The sequence below is a fragment of the Gallus gallus genome, chromosome 14 (genome assembly GCF_016699485.2).
Source record: "Gallus gallus isolate bGalGal1 chromosome 14, bGalGal1.mat.broiler.GRCg7b, whole genome shotgun sequence".
NCBI lineage: Eukaryota > Metazoa > Chordata > Aves > Galliformes > Phasianidae > Gallus > Gallus gallus.
The window spans coordinates 8,828,697-8,848,765 of NC_052545.1; the positions used below are offsets into that span (position 1 = coordinate 8,828,697).

Sequence of the window (20,069 nt, forward strand, 5' to 3'; positions counted from 1 at the left end):
TTACAAGCTTTCAAAAACACCCCCAAGTATTAGAGGAAAAAAAAAAAAATCAACTTTCTTTTGCATATAGTAAGCTGAATAACTTCTGTTGTGTGCATTTTTCCCCTGGTTCTCACAATCTTTAAAATGCTATGGGATGAGTAGCAACTCAAATGATCGTGCAGGGCTGCTGAAGAAGCGGGGGTAAGTACTGCATTTAATTCTGGTTTGTAACATCAGAGCATCACTGAAAGTGCCTGTGGCTATTCAGCACAAATAGACTGAGGACCCACATAGCCCAAGTTGCTGCTTGTACATAGTGCTACAAGCAAGAGAAAGCTTGCTTAAAAACTCAACGCTACTACCACATGTGATTCAAGGATTTATTAAGTCATACATGCAAAACATACTGCTAATTGCATTAGCAAAAGATCAATGTAAAAACTTCACAATTTTGCAACTTTTAAGTTTTGCTTTAGTGGTCGAAAGGGTGTAGTTCAACACTGTATTCCTGCCAGCTGAGGATGTACAGAACATTAGCACTAGTTTACAGAACCTCACAGACCCAAGTAACCATTACTCAACCTATGCTGCACATGGACATGGAGGTGACAAAGAACACTTGTCTGCATTAGTAACGCTACAGTGTTGGGGATATCTGGCAAATAGTGACATCTGAGAAGGTTCATAGATTATAGAGGTCTAAAATATAAAAATTACTAAGATGTGTAAAGCTGCTTCACATGATTTGTACACCTAGTTAATAGACTAAAAGCTCCTCAGAAAGCATAACTTACTGGGCTGGAAATAACAGGAACAGAAGAAGGCTATGCTTGATCATTCTACTTCGCTAAAAAAAAAAAATCTATCATCAGAAAGGTTTTAAAATACAAGCTCTATTGCTCAGTAAGAAGAGATTCTACAAGAAAAGCATTTACTACACAACGTGTGGGAATGACTGTTCAAAACTAGCTAAATGAATGCCCTACATGAACGTCGAAGGAATTTACCTATGAACACCAACCTCTCTTCCACTACTGCACACCTGGGGAAGCAGTCACCAATTTTAACCTTAAGTAGAGTTGACTCAATTTCAACTACTCTGGCAGTGTAGTGTAAACTGATCTGTACAGTGTCAAAATACTGTCTGGCACTATCAGTTGATCCAAGCCAATGTTTCATCACAACACAATGCTGTCAAAAGGACTAAATACACTTCAGTAAGAACAGGTTTTGTTTTTTTATATCACAGCAGCAAGAACTAGATTGCAACCAAGCCCTTACCAATGATAAAGCATTTTACACTGTGACTCGAGGTTGTCAGTCATTGTCAGTGACTTGGGTTCAATATACAATGCTATGTAATGACCCTGGGTTGAGAAAACATTTAATAGTAAAACGCTGGACTGCAGTGTTTTGCTAATTATATGGTACTGTTACTGTGAAAAACTAGAAAGTGTTTTCGCATTTCCTAACAGAAATTAGAGTCATTTTCAAGAAGAATCTTTAAAAAAGAGTTTAGTGCTTAGTGTTCGTTCCTAGCACAACAACACAACTTAGTTCAGCAGATAGTTTGGCAACACTTAAGTAATTGAGCAAGAATAAGATTTTAAAAATAAGGCTTTATATAGGTTTGTCTTTTAGGATTTTGCTTTTAGTAGAATGAAAAGGAACTTTCATACTTCAAACAAACGAAACCATGGAATTGTTGATTGGTTCAAAAATTTATGGAAGAGAACTAATTTATAATAGACAAACTTGGCATTGAATGTGAATGCTCCATTGTTCTGAGCAAAGCACAGGGTTTGGAGGGGTGGGGGAGGGTGACTTTACAGCAGCAGACATTTTCTCTTCCTCTTCTTTACAGGCGGGGGGCACAGAACTGCTCGGATAGCTTCGTCAAACACTGTCTTGAGGCCTCGCTGTGTAAGTGCTGAGCATTCTAGGTATTTCACTGCACCTGTGGGAAGTAGGGGGGCAGTTACAAAGCAGTTCTCCAGAGTTACAGAAAGCACTGCTTCTGTAGTTAACTTCACAACAAAAGCCTGGCATTTTTATTAATTACACTGCAGTATCTTCCACCAACAGAAGTTAGGCCCAAGCCCACAGTAGCCCCATTGCAGCCATACCTATCTCTTTTGCCATGGCAAGGCCCTGTGGGTAGGTGATAGGAGTCAGCTTCTTCTCCTTCAGTTTTTCAATAGTGTCTTTATCATCTCTGAGATCAAGTTTGGTACCCACTAAAATGATGGGAGTGTTGGGGCAATGGTGCCGCACCTCAGGATACCACTGCAGAGAAAGCAATAACAGTGTCATTGTGCAGGCAGAGCTCTGTGCAGGTTCTCCAACAGTACAACTGTAAAGCTCAGAGCCTTTCATGACACTTTCAAGTGTCAAAGAACAAAAGGGGAGAACATAAGAGCTCTTTAAGATGGAATTTTAAAAAAAGCATACAATTGCAAAACCGTTCTTTATTCATGCCAACACAGGTACCTCCATATACTTAGAAATCATCCAATTAAGGCTGTATCTTTTCTCCGCGCTGGAAAAACCCTGACCTGCACTTCCCCCACCCATGGCAACCACCTCTCCTTTGTGACCGCGCTGCCATAGGCTCAGGTGTCCAAAGGGCATGAAGAGATGTAACAGCAGTGGAGCAGGTATCTGAATGGTGGCTGATTGACAGAACAGTGCTGCCAGCCTAACTGTTACATGCATTTGTTTTTTCTTCAAACCACTGTAAAATTAACAACAAAATGATACCAGCTTATGTTTACCTTAGCACGGACATTTTCAAAGGAAGCAGGACTCACAAGGGAAAAGCAGATTAAGAAGACATCCTAAAAAACAAGGTGGACAGAAGTTAGCCTGGCAGATGAACCTCTGGAAAAACTGCATCACTGTGAAGAGATCAGCACCCCCACCATCTGTACCACAACTTGCAAGGCGAGGTCGGACACAGCTGGATGCAACAATCAGAGGTGGCTTTCCGCGTGGGAAATCCATTCCCAGACCACTACAAGCAGAGGCAGAAGAGGTATGTGGGGAGGGAAACAAGTAGATTGTAATCAAGTTCATAATCAGCTATTGCAGTAGCCAACAGCCAAACTAACATCGCTGCACTGCAGGTTTATTGCCCAAAATGTTCCTTCTCTCTTACTGACATTTAGAAATGCTTGAGCTCCCTGACAAACACAGCACTGAAGAGGCAAGAGACTGGCATCTGAACTGGGGATGGGTGCTTATACTGATCTCTAAGCAATTTAGCCCTTAAAAGACCCCAAACTCCTCAGCACAGGTTGTTACAAAGCATTACCAGCAGCACCAATTTCTGAAAAAAATATACTATTAATGTACTCCAAAGTAATCTTAAACTGCAAAAGCAGTGGATAGCTGTTGAGTGGAAAAAAACAGAAAATCACAACATCAGCTTCCACAACCATTACTTTCATGCCAAAGGCAGAAGAATCTGTTACTACTGTTAATTCTGCTGAGTATCACTATAAAAAATTTAAGAACTTCTTTGTAACAAAACTAGGATTGAGAAGGGTATTAAAAATCTCAGATCGCACTGCCTCCATTCTTCTATTTCCAAACTATGAGAAAGCATAGACAGAGAAGTGGGCTCCTTTAGGGAACTTGCACATCTTGCCTTTCACTTGAAAGCAAAGATTCTAAATAAGATTGTGTGCAATTGCCACACAGCAAATGTTTCTGCTAACTGCTGTACAGTACATTAAGAAAACACAAAAAGCAACAAGGTCTATTACAGCCATCTACAAGCATTCCAATTAATCACATAAATTCACTCTGTGCAACTAGATGAGGTCAGTTCTGTTGTATGACCCCAAATTCAATAAACACATCTCAACCAGGCTCAACTTTCCCCAGCCTTCCTCTGCACCCAGACTTACTTACTCCAGCATCAAACGTGTTAAAGAATTAGGCATTTCAGAATGTTAGTTGATTGTGCTGCATTTCAAGGCATTTTTTGTTAGGTCAGCATCTGACATCTGCATTGCTAAGCACTTGCAACCCAGGTGTTCATGCATCACCCCAACAAGTTTCCAGAGCAGCAGCCCAGAAAAAGAAACAACCAACATCAAATAATGTGATACTATGGCCACTACTTCTGTTTTCCAATTCTGCAAGTTTGTGGTGATTGAAGCTCTGCACGCTATGCAGACTCTCTCCTTCACTGTCTCCAGAGATCAAACATTGGTGTGACCTGGAGGGCTTATTGCAAGATTTCAGGTGTCTCACACACTACCAATCTCAATCAACAGGAATAAGTGCCTTTTATTTGTGAGAAATGCTTCAGTCTTAGCAAGTTGTAAAGAGATGCAGTAATGGAGTTCTCAGATCTACGATTAGTTCCAAGAAAAGTAGTTTGTTAAAAAAGATAGGGGCCAATTTATCACTGTCGTAAGCAAGACGAGATGACAGAACTTGGAACTGAAGTTTACTTATGGAGTTACATACGGCAATAGGTTGATCTGTCAGACTGGAAGATATATTCTTACCATTGGTTCCTCCAACCTAATAACAGTACGAGACAGCGTTACTCCTAAAATGGATGTCAGGGAAACTGTTCTCTTCACCAGCTATTGGTGCTCACAAGTATTTACAACCTGCCCTTCTGTCTCTGCCCTGCAATTCAGTACAACCAACCACCTGCACCCAAACCTGGCTGCCAGGCTTCCCATATACCTGTGTTGGTCTGCATTGTCAAATGTGACTTGGAAGAACAAGCACCATACAAAAAAAATCCTCATTAATTTGCCTTTTGGTTTCTTCTCTTGAAAAGAAGCAAGGTTAGCCATTCTGATGCTTGCTTGTTTTAAATGAGAGTTGTGTGGGTTTTGGCCTTTAAGTGCTGCTCAATATTGCCTTACTGCACAGCTCTAGGAGCTGAAGACTGCACCATGATAAGTTCAAGACAGAACACCCTATCTTTCCCCTTTTTGCTGTAAGAAAGCATACAAGCTGAGTAGTGACAGCATTGCAGACCTTTGCTTATCAGTTAGACGTGCGTGTACAAAAGAGATTTCCAAAAAGAATGTTTAGATTGACATGGAATTCTTTTGCAGGCTGTTAGAAAGCAACAGCTATTTCAGCAGGCTGACAACACGCACATGCACTGGGGAGGAACAACATCCTCCTTTGCCATCAGCTTTTCCACATTGAGTGATCTTTCAAGACACTTTTTTCTACCCTGCAGTACTTTTTTATTGAAGATTTTAAGCAAACCTGAAGTTCTCCTAAGTATCCAGAATATATATTTAAATTTTAGTGAAAATTTCCATTTATTCTCTGATGAGGAAAGGCAGACAGTTCTGACATCTCAGTCAGAAGTGCCTACATCTGGCAGGTTCACATCCATCTTGGGGCCAAAGGGGAGGCCTACATTTATGAGTTAGTGAGCAGGGAATTAAGGAAAAATGTGAATTAATACAAGCTTACTAAAAAAAGAATTACAGAGTTCGTTAAATAAGATTCTCGTTATTCAGGAGAGCAGTTATGCCGTAGAATAACTAGAACAAATCTGCATTTAGCATTATTAACACTGAATTATTAACTGTCAACAACAGCTGACAACAGCAGTAATCAATGCTGATAATGTCTGCAAGTTACCACCTTTCTTTACTGAAAGGATGCCAGCACCAGATGGACATAACTGCTCTAAACTGACCAGAAAACCAACCTCTGCAAAGACCAACTGCAGTTGAAGTCACACTGGAAAGAAAGGGCAGATTACTTCAGCATTTTCTTTGTAAAAGGAAGAACAGTGCACAGCCAGGACTTGGCCAGTTGCAAGCACTGCAAACGAACACGTTTGTATGAATGTCATAGCAGGAACTGCAGTAAGTAAGAAAGTAGCCATGGGGTTAAGAAGATTTGAAAACCACAACCCAGCCTCTGTCAATACCACTAAGATCTTCATTCAGGACTGCCTCTTTCACATTTAGTACATCTGCACAGAGGCTAAACAGTATCAAGTGCTTAGCAGTGACAGTGTCAGGTTGCAGCCAAGCATCATGCCTGAAAACAAAACAAACCCCACTTCTGGCAGGCACGCTAACTTTAATATCAATGGACTCACTGATGGGACAACTCAGGTTTTTTTGTTCCCCCTCCCCCCCCCCGTTTTTTTCCTCTTTTAATCAAGAATTCTAGTTAATTCTGAGACTGCAACTACATAAAGCCAACATGCATCAATGCACACAAACACCCAAGGGTGTAAATTTTAACACTTATAGAGCTGTACACACAAGGATTCTTGCTACAGCAAGCTACCGTCCTTCAGCCTCCACGCAACAAGTACCTTAATAAAGCTGTAAGAAATACAGCTCCAGATGCTCCATCTCCAGCACAGCTTCAAGCTGTCTACCTTCTTAGGTTTCACACCAGTACTTACTGTTTGGGGGTAGGAGAGTGGGCGTAGTCTGTCATAGTCCTCTTGACCAGCTGTATCCCACAGGCCCAGATTGACTGGTTTGCCATCAACCATTACATTAGCAGAGTAGTTGTCAAAGCTAAAAAATAAAAGTTAAAAGCTAGCTGCATTTGCTTGCAGTAAAATTGGGTACCTGAGCATTTCTTCCTGCAGAGTCCTGATTAGGAAAGCTGTAACAGAGAACACTTATTGCATCCTTCTGCTCCCCAGATAAAGTTTTTTAAATACTTTAAATACCGAGTCTGGTATCTGGTAAAAGGAAGAAGTACACAGACCAGATGTGGTCCAGTCTGAGCAGACATTATCACTTTCGTTGTTCTTCTGAGAGAAGTACTGTGAATCCCAGGAGATAGAGCCAAGCAAGCGATGCACATAGCAAGCACTGTTGGTCTTAGTGATACACTGAACAGTGACTGCACCTGTGCCTTTCTCTGAGATATAGAATAGCAGATGCATCAGCAGTAACCAAGGAATCCTTACAGACAATGGCAGGCAAGGTACCACAAAAACACACCAACACAATGAAACTAACAACCCTCCCCATAATCCTGCTCATCAAAAAACACCCCAAAAATCCTCTAATAAAATATCAAAGTTAATAACCAGGAACCAGTAGAAGTGTGATTTTCATCACTGCTGTAGACACCATTTAGTGTTTTAGAGCAAACTAATTTCAGCAGGAACATGTGCATAATATAACACAAAAATCTAAGTTTAAGATTTAAAAAAAAAAAAAAAAAAGGAAACAGGAGTAATTAAGACAAGAAGCCCTCAGAGTTACTAAAGTCATCAGAAATCTCTCATCAGCACTTACAGAGAACAAGTTAGACAAATACACTTTACAGAGACATCTGCTAAGGGTGGGGAAGCTGCTTGTGTATGAAGTGCCACCCAGCAGGCCCTCACAAAGGGAACCACGCTAATACCGATACCAGCAAGTTCTTCCATGCAAGAAAGTGGGAAGTACCAAAATAGATGAGTTCCCATAACAATGTCTGAGGAGCCACTGAGCTGTGGCCAGCTCAGCACAGGACTGGCACTAACACATACACAAGAGGGGAAGGAACAGAAAAAAAATCATCTGTAGTCACATAAAGCATAGAAATACTTTGTTTAGAAGCTGTTTGACCCTGCTACTTAGTACAGAAATAACATGTCACTGTCAGAAAGAATGGCAACTGTCAAAGTGTCAGTTAATACCCGTCCCAGTTGAGGTGGCCTTGTGTTCAGGGAGAGCCAAAGCCACTCACTGGAGCAAGTGCTGCCACAGCCATGCTAACAGCAGCCCGGCTTACTTCCCCTGCAGCACACGCAGATGCTCAGCCAGATGTTATGATGGCACTGAGCTGTGTGTGCAGGCAATTCAGGTGGCTCAGTGAGGGCTGGACCAGCAGTAAGCACCATCAAGTTGACAGAAATGTTTTTAGAATCTTGTGAGTACTTACACTGTGGGTATGTATTCCCCAGGAAACGCATTGGTTGTGTAACTGATGAGTAGGCATGTTTTACCTACAGCACTGCAAAAAAGAGAAAGTTTACATGTAAAGAACATTCATCTTAAATAGCAAGCAACAATATTCCTCTTAGGGAAGAAAAGTAATTACGCCCAGTCACCTAAGGAACAATTTAGAGTGCCAGTAGAAACTATTGCACAAAAAAACAAGTAAGAGGCTATAGCCTTAAGGTTACTGCTAGTGGAAGCACAGCTAATATAAACATCCATTCTGTTACCTTTGTTTTATTTTACATGAGTTTGAAGAAAGCTTGAAACATATGATTTCTCAGCACATCATTATCTTTGCCTATGTGAGAACAATACATATGGCAATCCTCACGATGTTTATTGCTGGTGCAAAGTGACACCTGGCATGCATTCACCAACCACGCAAGCACTCTCTGGCTGCCTTACAGATAAACTGCATTCCAACACTGCGGAAGGAGCTCCCAACACCAAACCCTGACCCACAGATGTGACTCCAAACAGCCCCAAACCAGCAGGAGCACCATGAGCTTCTGTCCAGCCTTCTGCCACAACGCCAGCAGCAAGCGATTCACTTTCCTCCCATCCTCGCATCTCATCTATGCTCAGACATCAAAGGAGGGACATAACTGAACCGAAGGATCAGAATGCTTGAAATTGGATTTCTTTTTAAATGGGCTGCAGCTTGGTTCCTGTGCTGGCTCCTCACTTCAAGCACAGTCCTTTAGTGGTGTGAGGGATTCCAGAGGTCACTGTGCTCACAGTTCCTTCCAGAAGACAGCACCCAAACCGCCCCACAGCCCACCCGGCTGCCCTTCGCAGACACACTCCTGCACAAGGAAACTGGCGCTGCCTCACTGACAACTTTCTCTCGACACCCTTGAAGCAAGCCAGTAGGAACTTCCCAACCTAACTGTACATACAGACAAACCTTGCTGTTAGCAGCAGGCTGGACTCTCAAGCCTCCTGATTCGAGTCTATCATAAGCTGAAGGAACTCACGAAAGCTTTAGTCTAGAACCACAGCTAGTATTAACAACAAAAAAAGTACTACCAGAAACCAAATGCTACAGCTATAAATACCCTGTAAGCTTTTCACTTTTGCAGAAGATGACAACTCTCAGAAATGAGCATTAGTCATGGGCTCGGAGCTCCCCTGCTGCAAACCACTGAGGCGTTCAGATCTGAATTTTAGCAACTATTTTACATTTGAATCATAGCATTTCTTTTCTTTCTGGAGAACCGTGGATTGCTACTTCATATACCAAAGATCAACTTCAAAACACTATTTAAAATCATTTAACACTCAGCATTAAGCAATCAGCCTTACCTAGTGACTCACAGTTTAAGGCAGGTTAAGGAGCGTTACACAGCAGCTCAGTGCAGTTAGCCCAGGAAGGCCATGGCAACCCCTGACAACAGCACCACACGCATTCAAGCCATGAAAGAGGAGCTGCCTCACTGTGCACAGTAATGCCACTGATTTTATCCTCCATGCCTATTTCTTAATTGTGCTTTTGTTCCTGAGCAGAACATCCCACCTGCCGCTCTCTAATCACAGCACACAGTGGCAGTTTCCTGCACTGCTTTTCACACCTGCCCTGAGGAAACACGATCTGACATTCTTCTTTTTCTTCCAGCATACACCCTCCTGTACCAAGCTGGAAGAACTGAACACCAGAATTTTCCTCAGCTGTAGCAAAGTACGGCCTGTGGACGTTTTCCTGTAGCAACACGCTCAACACACACACAGAGCAGCACAGAGATTTATCACACAAAAACTTCTGTGGGAGAAATCCAGGAGCAGCATGCCACACAGCTAAGCTGGCTTAACAGCTGCCAGCAGAGGAGATCCCGTGCTGTCCCCCTCGCAGGCACACTCGGCTGACTGCTAACAAGTCATACACGGGGGGGGAGCTCTGCACTCCCCCCTAAGGACAACCTGCTGCTCACATCCTTGGGCCGCTTCCATCAGCCACAGCGTGCTGCTGACTGCTGTCAGCAAGCTATAAAGCAGGCTCTGCCAGTCCAGCCGATGAAGGACAAACATGAAAACCCTCAAACACTGAGAGCAGCAAGGAGCACACTCCTTAGGAAACTTCCTGCGGCTCCAACCTATGTGCTCACGTGCTTCCACAACCTGCCTGGTCTGATGCTTCACTTTCCAGTGGGTTCATTACAGACAACGCAAGCTTCTAACAAATTCATGTGGAACTTAACATTTTCAGCAGAGGCCCAAGAACTTGTCTCAGTGCTCAGGCTTCTTTGCTCACCCTGCTCTGAAACCGGTGAGTCTGCTCTGGCTAATAGAACAGCGCAGGGAGGTGGTGACAGGTTTCATTCCATGCTCAGAAGTGCCTGCCTGCAGCGTGTATCTGCAGCACAATCAGGCAGTCACTTAAACAAGAAAAAACACGTTCAACAGCCCTGTTTCAGGCTTGCTCCATTCCAAGCTTCCTGCTTCCCTTGCTTTGTCTCACTGCCCCACGAATCGGATATTACAGTTACTGATCTTCAAAATGAACTCCAGTACCTATCTTTGCAATGAAGCACAACCTCTAAGTTCTTACAGCTTTTCTCTAAGCTTACCAACTTCTGTAATAAGGAACTTAGAAAGAACTGCACTTATTTGGCGAAGTATAAATCCTCGTACATGAAGACTATGACACTGAGATACTTCCAAACCAAACTTAGTCATAACAAAATTTCGAGCAACTACTTAATCACAGCTCTGTCCACCCACGATTGCATCAAATAAACTGATAACATCTGACTGCAATTAAAAACACAGCCAACAGAAATCCAACATTTTAAAGACTTTAGCAGTAAGTGAAGGACTTACAAACACAGCAGTGAATTGCTTTCTGACACCCTCCAAGAATCAGTCTTCGTAAAACCGCATGTGTGTGTTCCTGGAATGCCAGCCCTTTCTTACACCAAGTGGTTCTGCAGAGCTCCCCACATTATTGCTGCTGGCAGACACGTACGTGACACGCTCAGAATGCCATCAGAGGACCTGTGCCAGCATCTCCTCCATCCTGCAAGCACCAGAGCCGCACAGATGCTCCACTCTCTTCCTCTCCTGTGACTAAAACCCAATTGTGTGAATTTAGTTGCTGTTTGCAGCCACGGGAATGGAGGCAGAGGCCAGCTGAAGTAATTGCTGTTTTAATTCCAGAAATGCTGATATCTGCGAACAGGTGGCAGCCCTCTGAAAGCCTCTGACAACATCATTCCTTTCTTTCTCGGCTGTGTGAACCAGCTCCACCCAAGGCGTGCTGCACAGCCCAGGTCTCCACTCACATCAAGCCATGGATGGGACATCACCAGCACTGTCCTTGGACAGAAAGTACCATATTTTTGCCACAGCGGAGGTTTAGATAGATGCCGCTTTTCCACATGAGCTGCTTTTCTCACTGTGACACCCATCTCCCAAATATGCCACTCAGCATTTCCAATACCACCCAGTTTTTAATTTAAGCTCTAGAAGTGCAATAACAGAAGCTCCTACACTTGGAGTCATTGTGCTCTCCAAAGGTGGCACTGGAGAGTGGAGGTGCTCAGAACCTCGCCCTGAACTTGGTAAGGAGCCCATCACCCCCTTCCTCTTGACAAGTGATCAGATCAAGCAGCACATCCTTAGCTAGCAAGGCCTCAAAGCGAGCAGAATTCCAAACATGAACTCTTAATTAATCTCTCTGGTTCTTACAATACTTTTACAATGAAAAGCACGTCCAAGAGAGCATGAAGTTGGCCATTTCTCCGGCACCTAATAATCGTTTCTCCAAAGCGCAGAACTTCCCCTAGCGTTACACGAGATCACTTGAGATTTCATACCACTTAACAGCTGCTTTTTCAGAGTGAAAACAAAAGCTGCTAAAAATAACTTCTAGCAGTGCTTTCTATAAGTGTCAGTCAGCAGCAACTCCTGCCCTTATTATCCAAGCGCAGTGCTCTCCATCCGTCCTGCATGTTCCTACTGCTCTGCATCTTCAACAAGCACAAGCAACAGTTGCTATTTATTTTCCCCTTAACAATCCTCACAGTGAAGATGAAAACAAGGGCAAAACGAGATTGCACAACCAGCATACATGCTGTGTTTTTCAGCCAAATCAGAGCTCTAAAAAGATATCAGTCAGAGCCCTAAGAACAGAGCTTACGTATCAGAAACCACCTTTATAGATGTTAAAGGCTGCACAGGTACATCCACAGCTCTATTTTGTTCCCAGTGGATCTCCATGGGGTACCTAAATCAGCACCTAAGTTTTGTGTCATACAAGCAAATCTTTAACTTCTATTGTTTTCCTGAAGCACTGGAGCTTTTAGCCTTATCTAAGCCAAACATTACGCATTTACGAGAATGCCTGTAGTGCCTTCACTTCTGGAGCAACAGCAGAGAAACACCATAAAATATTTAAAAATCCCAGCAGAGGACAATTAACAGATACCAAAACTGAGCAATGGTAGCTCAATGGGATCCTAAGAGGTACGTGCTCCTAACTGTAGAGGAAGGAAAGCCCACTAAATCCTGTGTTTTGTTCACACATACGTATAGGACTTGGGTAGGATGACACACTCTCATTTCCAGTACGAGAGCATTAAAGGCATTTAGAAGAGGAGTAGTTTACAAAGCAAGAGACAAAAAAGAACTGCTTTGCTGGGTGAATCATTGAGTAACGCACTGTCTGTACTGAGCTCTCCAACCCAGCAGAGGAAACAAGCAGAACATTTCTCCCCCCAAGCCTCAATGCACCACATTTATTTACAGCACTGCCACAGACATTAATTAACTTTAAAAACTGACAATTAAAAAAAGTGATTTTAGTCGTTTTTAAAATCAACGCAACCAAAAGACTTGCCTGCAGCCACGCTGCCCACCATCAGTTAATTACAGTACTATGACAAGTCTCTGTCAGATGACCAAGCACTCAGTACACTCGTGCTCATACTGCTCAAAACCTCGCACAGTAAGAGCAGGCAGAACAAACTGGCTACATGAGCTAAGTTTATCTTTCTAACAGCTGTCAAGTCTTGCTGAAAAATACACAGCCACACACAAGTAACTTGAAGGTTAATCCACCATTCAATTACAGAGACAGCAGCAAGGCCATCCAGCGACACTTACAGCCCTCTGTCATCCGCAGAGGTTTGCTGTGACACCAATTATGCTCGGCCTACACTGGGATTTTTGTTTCTACCAAGGGAGAAAAAAACCCGGCGGAATTGCACAAGCCACGCCTTGTTCAGCTGCCCTGCACTGCTGCCCTGAGCTCTGGCACCCAGCAGAAGAGAGAAAGGACGCCTCTGGGTCAGTGGCAACACACGGCGGAGTACTGAGAAGCAGCAAACACAAACTCCTACCCCATCACAATTCCAGTGCTTACACTGAAATCCAACAGGTAAGCTTAGTGCTAACCTGATCCTAAGAAGTTGTTTCTAACTAATCACATTCAGAGTGCTGTAGGCATAGCAGTTATTTACAGATGAGCATGATGTTAATTAGTTGGGTTTCAACTGCTTTCTCAGCCTCTTGCAGCCAGGAGCCTCGCCATACAGGAGCCATGCGAGCAGGAAAGCGCTCTGCTCACACGCGTTTAAGGTTTGATTGGAGCGTAACAGATTTCGCTTCGTTTTGAAGCAAAAAACAGATCCAGCGATATGAGTTCGTTACTCTGTCGCTTTCGCGGAAGATGTTTCACGCGGTACGAACCGCCTCCCGCCGTTCTGCCCGTACCCCCCCGCGACGCGCTGCCTCCTCCCCGGCGCGCCGCGGCCCCGTACAGCCCGCAGCCCCGCAGCGCCCCGCCCGACAGCGCGCACCCCCGCCCCGCGCAGCCGCCTCGGCCGGCACCACCCGCCGCCACGACGCGGAGCGGGCTGGGCTGGGGCTGCGTTCGGGCCCGCGCTGGCCGCGCTCCGCCCGCCTCTCCCGGAGCCACCATTTGCCGGCAGCGGCGCCGCCGCCCGGCCCCCGCTCGCTCCCCTCCCCCGCCCGCAAGCGGCCGGCGCCCCCCGCCCGTCCCCGCGCCGCCCCCCACCCCTGGGCCGCCCCCCGCCCTCGGAATCCGGCGGGGCTCGGGCCCGACCGAAGGGGTCCGCGGGGCCGCACTCACCCGTCGCCCACCACCACACACTTGATGGCCTGCATCGTGGCTGCTGAGCGAGGCGGGGCGGGGAGCGCCGCGCGAGAAGGCAGCCGGCGGCGGAGGGCTCCGCAGAGTGTCGCGGCCGCCTCCGCCCTGTGCCTGCGAGCGGGGACGAGGCAGCGGCCACCACCCACGGCGGGGAGAGAGAACTGCGGGAAACAGGAAGCGGCCGCTCACATCCGGCCGGGCTCCGTGCGGCCGCCGCCCCGCCTCCGGGCCCGCTCGGGGCGCTCCTCCCTCCCCGGAGCCGCTGCGGCGCCGCCGCTCGGGTTTCTCCGTCCGTCGGAGCCGGAGCGGCCGTGCCGGGCTCCACCGCCGCCCGCGGCTCTGCGCCAGGGGCTGATCCCGTTTTGTTTTGCTGCCGTCTAATCGCACAGAGCCTTACAGAAATGCGGTGTCACGCAGCGGTACTGCCCGGACGGGCTGTGGGCACGGTGTGCTCGCCCACCGGGGGGGCTGTGCCGCGGCTCCTGCCTGCACACCGTACGCGTGAGGCCGCGGGGCAGAATGCCGCCCTGGCCCCGGCTCTCTGGTGTGGCGGCCTGGCACCCGTACTGCCGCATGGCCGCAAACCTCTCAAACCAAACACTCCTTTTGGACACCATTTTGGAATCCCTGCTTTCAACACTCCTCAGGCCCATCTTCCACAAGGCTTTTGTGCACAAACTGATGCATAATATCGTATGAAACGTGTCAACGTGGAGTTAGGTTTGCTGTACAGATTTACTGTGCAGATGCAACTCAAATTAAGGACAACCTGTGGCATTCCTGGCTGCCTCTGCGGACAGATGCCCGTTTCCCCTCTCGCTCCATGTGCCAGCAGTGCAGAGCCAGAACGCTTCCTTCCATCGACAGATCCTCCTGCTGCCCTCCCTCCTCCTGCCATGCTGCGACATTAATTAAATCTGCTGGCGGGTTTTAGGCCAGATCAGCGCGCAGCCAGCTTCCCCAGGTGGGGCAGTCTGGACCGCTCATGCTGGGGCTGCCAGGCTGCACAGAGCTCTGGGTTTCTTTTTTGCCCTAAGGAAACCATTTATTTCCTGTAACTGTTGAAGTAAAAGTCAAGCAGATCAGGCCCAATGACCCCAGGAGCCTTCTCCTTCCCACACTTGCTGTTATTCTCCTTGGCAGAGGCTGCTGGTTGGACTGGTGCACACATCCACCACTCTCCTTGTGTTGCCATCCATCAAAGCAAGCATGAGGAAGAGGCCCGAGCACACACTTCTTGTGCTGAGTGACCATCAGTTCACTGAAACCAACAGAGGTGCCATCCCAGGGGGTTTCCAGTGATTTATCTCCTATTAATTTCAGAACATGTCTAAATTATTTGGCCACCATAAAACCAAAGCTCATCAGTGGACAGAGCATCCCATGATATTTACTCTCTTCCATTTTCCTTTGGTGGGCAAAGATAATTCTCAGATATTTCATGTCAGTGAGGAAAATATGGTAACTATCGCTGAAAAAACGAAAGGCTGTTTTTATAAAACCTGTATGTCCACATTCCCTGGTGCAGATGGAAGCTGAAATGAGTCGTCATTCAAGCTGAATATCCTTAAAGCCCAGACTGCTCTGCCAAAGACTTGGCAACCTTTCCCTACCCAGCACCCGGAGCTGCGGAAGCGAGGTGTGGGCAGTAGCACAGCGCTCCTGCTGCTCTTGGCTGCTACAGCTGCTTCTGGGGCCTTTCAGATACTGCACAGAAATAGAGCAGACACGAACACTGCCTAATTTATGTCAGGGTCCTGAGGAGATCAGAGCATGGAAAGCTTCAAGTGACATGTAAAAGTACTTCTGATTTCCCCACCTTCCAATTCCTCTGCCCTTTCTTTTATGCCCAGTGTAACCCACATGGATGACTGGAATTTGTTTCATGAAAAAGAATCACAATGAAATTTACAACATCGTTACAAAATAGCGTAGAAAGACAAGGATGAAAGCTATCATGGAGGAAACACTGACATTAGCACAAATGGCATTAATGATCCTGTCATGAAACAAGCAATATATTTTAATGTGTTTCCTTTTCAGTGCTCTGATTCTTTTGAGATCAGTTATTTTAAGCATTGCTAAGAATGACTTACTTTAAAACAAAGTCTGCTTTGAGTATGTTCTAATTGACAACTCTAATTGGATGTATAGATGCTGATATTAGAAAGTATCTAGATAAGTATTTACTGTTAGTTATTACAACCAGTATTACAGTTTGGGTAATGATGACAGTCACTGTCATATGCTGTTTTTCCCACATCTGTATATATTTATTCACTCCAGAATTGTTCTATATTTTGAATTTGAAATCCGAATTGATATCTCTCTCCAGGTAAGTGTTCTGTACATGCCCTGGAGGACAAACTGCTACTTGTGTGCATGCTGCTTACAGTATGCAATGCACTATTATTCTATTACTAGACTTTAGTACATTTCATCTGGGCTTCAATTTATTCTTGCATCATTTTTGTTTCACTAGTAAGAAGAGTACAGGTATTTTAGAAAGAAAAAAGCTCACTTACATGGTGCATAATGTTTAACAGTTTGCAGGTACATTATTTGTTTCCCCCGAGACTGTAAGGAGAAGGAGACACAGAAACAGTTTGACAAAGTAAAAGAAATGTAGAATTAGAGAACAGGATGGAAGACAGAGCAGGCGAGTAAGAAGTTACTAAAAAACATCTTAATGCAAAAACAACCAGCTTAGTAAGTATAGTTGCTCTGCTGAATTGCATATAGAATAGTTACAGATGCAATTCACAGAGGAGCATGCAAAAAGCAAAGAATGAATGGCAGTAGCTATAACCAGTTATAAACCTTTCCATAATTCTGATAAGGTCATGAACCATAACTTTGAGGCTTAGGTCAGTCCTAATATTGTTCACCTTATCATCCGTCACCCGTTGCAATTGTTTCAAGTGTTTTTCTTGGACATTGAGAGGAAATCATCATTTAAACTGTTTGGGAGTCTGAATGTGTGCATTGTGCGTGTGCTGGCACCGAAGGAAGATTATTATCCTTTGTGGATGGGGAGTGGCAGGGTAATCACGCTGATGCAATACTGGAAAGTTTTACTCATCATGACAGCATTACAGAGACAATAATATTTTGCACTTTTATAGCATCTTTCAAACCACTGCTGTACTCTTTATCGCAGTAGTTTATTAATAAAGCCACAAGTAAATAAGCAGAGAAGCAGGGAAGTACCAGTACACGCTGTACCTACAAGGAAATGTGTCAGGGAAAAAACCAGAACACCTAAGAGTGATTCATAGATGCATTCTCCTACTCCTGGATGGCACTTCCTGCTGACAGCAGGTCTGCTTGCTTGTCTTCAGGAAATAGCATGTTAAAATATCTGCATCAAAAGTAAAAGTGTGGCCTTACGGAGAGTGTTACAGCTCTCGTAGGGGCAAAAAGCTCTAATTGTAGCTCACAGACACTTGAAATTAGAGGTCGGACTGAAGAAATGCAGGAGCCAATTTTACATGAAGCAAAGGTGAATCACAAAGTATAAGAGGACAGAATGAGGTTTTCAGCATGTGCTGCACTACTGTCTCTTACACATTTGTATTAAAATTAAAATCAGATGCAAAGGAAAATCCAAAACAAACAAACCCAACAACATATGACCTAAAACAATGAGAGATTTCTTTGACTGGAGAAAAATGAGGTTTTCAAATGCTTTTTTATCTCACAATAGCTAAAAGATTTGTCTAAAAAGATTGAACTTAAGTATTTTATCCTCATTTGACTTGGTGGTAAAAGTCAGGTCATTAATGATACAGTATTAGGGATACTGTAACTGGTAGAAGGAAATCTCTATTCACAGAATGAGGCATCTGAAATTCCCTGCTGAACTCTCATTCCATCCATGAAGTATCTGGCTCTGTGTCCTGCCTGTCACTCACTGAGCCCCTTTGCTTTCCCACTTTTCAATCAGCACAGGACTTATTCAAGCTCTTCGGTCAGCAGTTAGCACTTCAGATTCACACCTAATACAATTGCCTAAGATTCTGAAGGTTTCTGCTTCATGATCTTTACATTCTTCTGTTATGTACCTTTGCCACATTGAGTACAGTTTTAATAAATAAGACGATCATTGCAGAGATCATTGCAGCCGGAGAGATAGAATGACATGAAATTCATGTTAGAGAAGAATATAATCTACAAATAATAATGCACCATTTTGTAGATGTTCCAGGCAGACATTTTTGGCATGACTAGTTTCCTGAGCCTTGAAAAAAAAACCCTGTAATAGCATGTGATGTGTACACTGTTCAGATTTAGTACTCAGTCTGCTCTAGAGGAACCAATGCCAGCAATAAGGAAGGAACCACAGCTTTAAATGTCAGCATTTGCTGCAACAGAGAGACCAGATTAAAGGAATATGAAAATAAAATGCTAATATATAAATCTCTTAATTAATAATGAGGCATTGTAAAATAAATGCATCACATCAATGTGATGTTAGCACAGATGATGTAGCTGGTACATACATACACTTGAAATGAGCCCTGCACTTTCCTTGGGTAGCTTCTGACAAATACCTCTTCTGTGAAGAATTTCAGTTACAAAAACCACGTTAGGCTTTGCATTCACTTCTGCCTACCCTCATGTTTAGCAAGCAGTAACAGACAGTGATTAGTGCAGTGAGAACTGTTGTTGAAGGCAATGGGACTTTATTGCAATCCCTGTACATGGCTGTAAGTTTTTTGGAATAGAGACACCATTATATAGTAATTAACAAGATCTGAGAATTCTCTGTGCTCCTTCAGGTTTTTTTTATTGCTCATAAACACCTCAGCATGAATAAGGAAACAAGCCTTTCTGCCATCCGAGGGCAAATCATGCCGTTAGGTGAATGAGCCATCGCTGAAGTACACAGATGTGTAAGCTGGAGATTCCCTCCAATTTAAAGGAGGACAAAGGTTTAACCATGACTTAAGCCCATTCAGTGTTACTAGTTTAAAGGACCAGGCCTTCTGTGCTGAGTTTCCTTGAGGACAGGAGGAGTGTGAAGAGACCAACTTCTCTCTTGAAAGACTTTTTTGCTGAAAAACTTCCCCTTTTTTCCAAGGAATGTACACTGGTATGCTGCTAAGTAACGCTTCCTGTGAAGAGGAAGATGTCCCAAAATAAACTGCTTGGTTTGTCCTGCAGTTCCTAAATATAACAATTAGAAAATTGTCCCTTTGGTGGAACAATCCAGGTTAATGGTGGCACAGATCAACCACAACTGTTTCAGCAAGAGATGCAGTTAGGTGACTGGTATTTCTGCATATTGCTGGCAGCAAGTTAATTTGATTTAATGTTAGTCTTGCATTTATTACACTGATGAAAAATACCTGTTTCAAATGTGGTCTTGCGTCTTTGTAAGACTGTATATGTTGGAGTATGAGTGCTCCTCAGTGCAAGCTCTGCACAGTGCTGCACAGTACACAGTAGCTTCTGCAGGAGTAGTTCATATTGTCAGTATCCTCACTCACATGTGACACTTGACAGGACTGTTGCTAGAATCCGCAGTTTGGTGTGTAGCTGATTTTCTGAAAGATTTCGTAGAGAGGGGGCTCAAAGCCAGGCAACAGCATGAACCAAAAAAAACAAGCTGAGTGCTTTTGTCTGCAGGGACAATAAACTCTGAGAGGGGTGCCTGGGGTTCTGGGGTGCCAAGGCTGATCACCACTGGGGAAAGCAGGCACTGCACCAGCAGACAGCCTGCGGAGCTGCTGACAACTTTCCCTGCAGCCCCAAAACACCCACTCACAAGAAGAGGTTTGTTAGAAACCATCTGGCTTTCTTCTTCTTTTTTTTTTTTTTTTTAAATGAACTTTCAGTCCAAAAGAGTACAGAAGACTATAGGAACAGAAGAGAACAAAATGGCTTATTGTCTAAAATATCAGACTTCTCCCTTTGCCACGTTTCTGTTATGATCTCAGTGTTTTACAATCATTTTATCAATGGTTCTATGCAGTTTTTGCATACATAGCAACGGATACAAAAAATACAGCAGAAGG

The 20,069-nt window shown here is 44.4% G+C and overlaps 2 protein-coding genes across 3 annotated transcripts in view; one reads left to right on the forward strand and one right to left on the reverse strand.

The window, feature by feature from the left end:
• Window positions 1–348: 348 nt before the first annotated feature.
• RAC1 (ras-related C3 botulinum toxin substrate 1 (rho family, small GTP binding protein Rac1)) lies at window positions 349–14,217 on the reverse strand. Of its 2 annotated transcripts, XM_015294138.4 has the most exons (7): window positions 14,029–14,217; window positions 7,882–7,953; window positions 6,398–6,515; window positions 4,462–4,518; window positions 2,757–2,819; window positions 2,109–2,268; window positions 349–1,939 (listed from the first exon to the last, which is right to left on the reverse strand). In XM_015294138.4, the coding sequence occupies exons 1-7, from the start codon at window positions 14,061–14,063 to the stop codon at window positions 1,809–1,811; spliced, it is 636 nt and encodes a 211-aa protein (XP_015149624.1). In that variant the 5' UTR covers window positions 14,064–14,217; the 3' UTR covers window positions 349–1,808. The 2 variants fall into 2 exon arrangements, with proteins under 2 accessions (XP_015149624.1, NP_990348.1); NM_205017.2 differs by lacking the exon at window positions 4,462–4,518.
• Window positions 13,200–20,069, forward strand: part of CYTH3 (cytohesin 3) — a 78,100-nt gene continuing 71,230 nt past the window's right edge. The window contains exon 1 of the mRNA XM_046900877.1: window positions 13,200–13,314. The gene's annotated coding sequence lies outside the window, so the exon portion shown is untranslated. The remainder of the gene's footprint in view (window positions 13,315–20,069) is intronic.

Coding starts and splice junctions, on each gene's coding strand:
- RAC1 (XM_015294138.4), bottom strand. CDS start 14,063: ATGCAGGCCATCAAGTGTGTGGTGGTGGGCGACGG. Junction 6,516..7,881: donor GGGGAATACATACCCACAGT/GTAAGTACTCAC, acceptor TTTATTTTTTAG/CTTTGACAACTACTCTGCTA. Junction 4,519..6,397: donor CACTCTCCTACCCCCAAACA/GTAAGTACTGGT, acceptor TACTGTTATTAG/GTTGGAGGAACCAATGGTAA.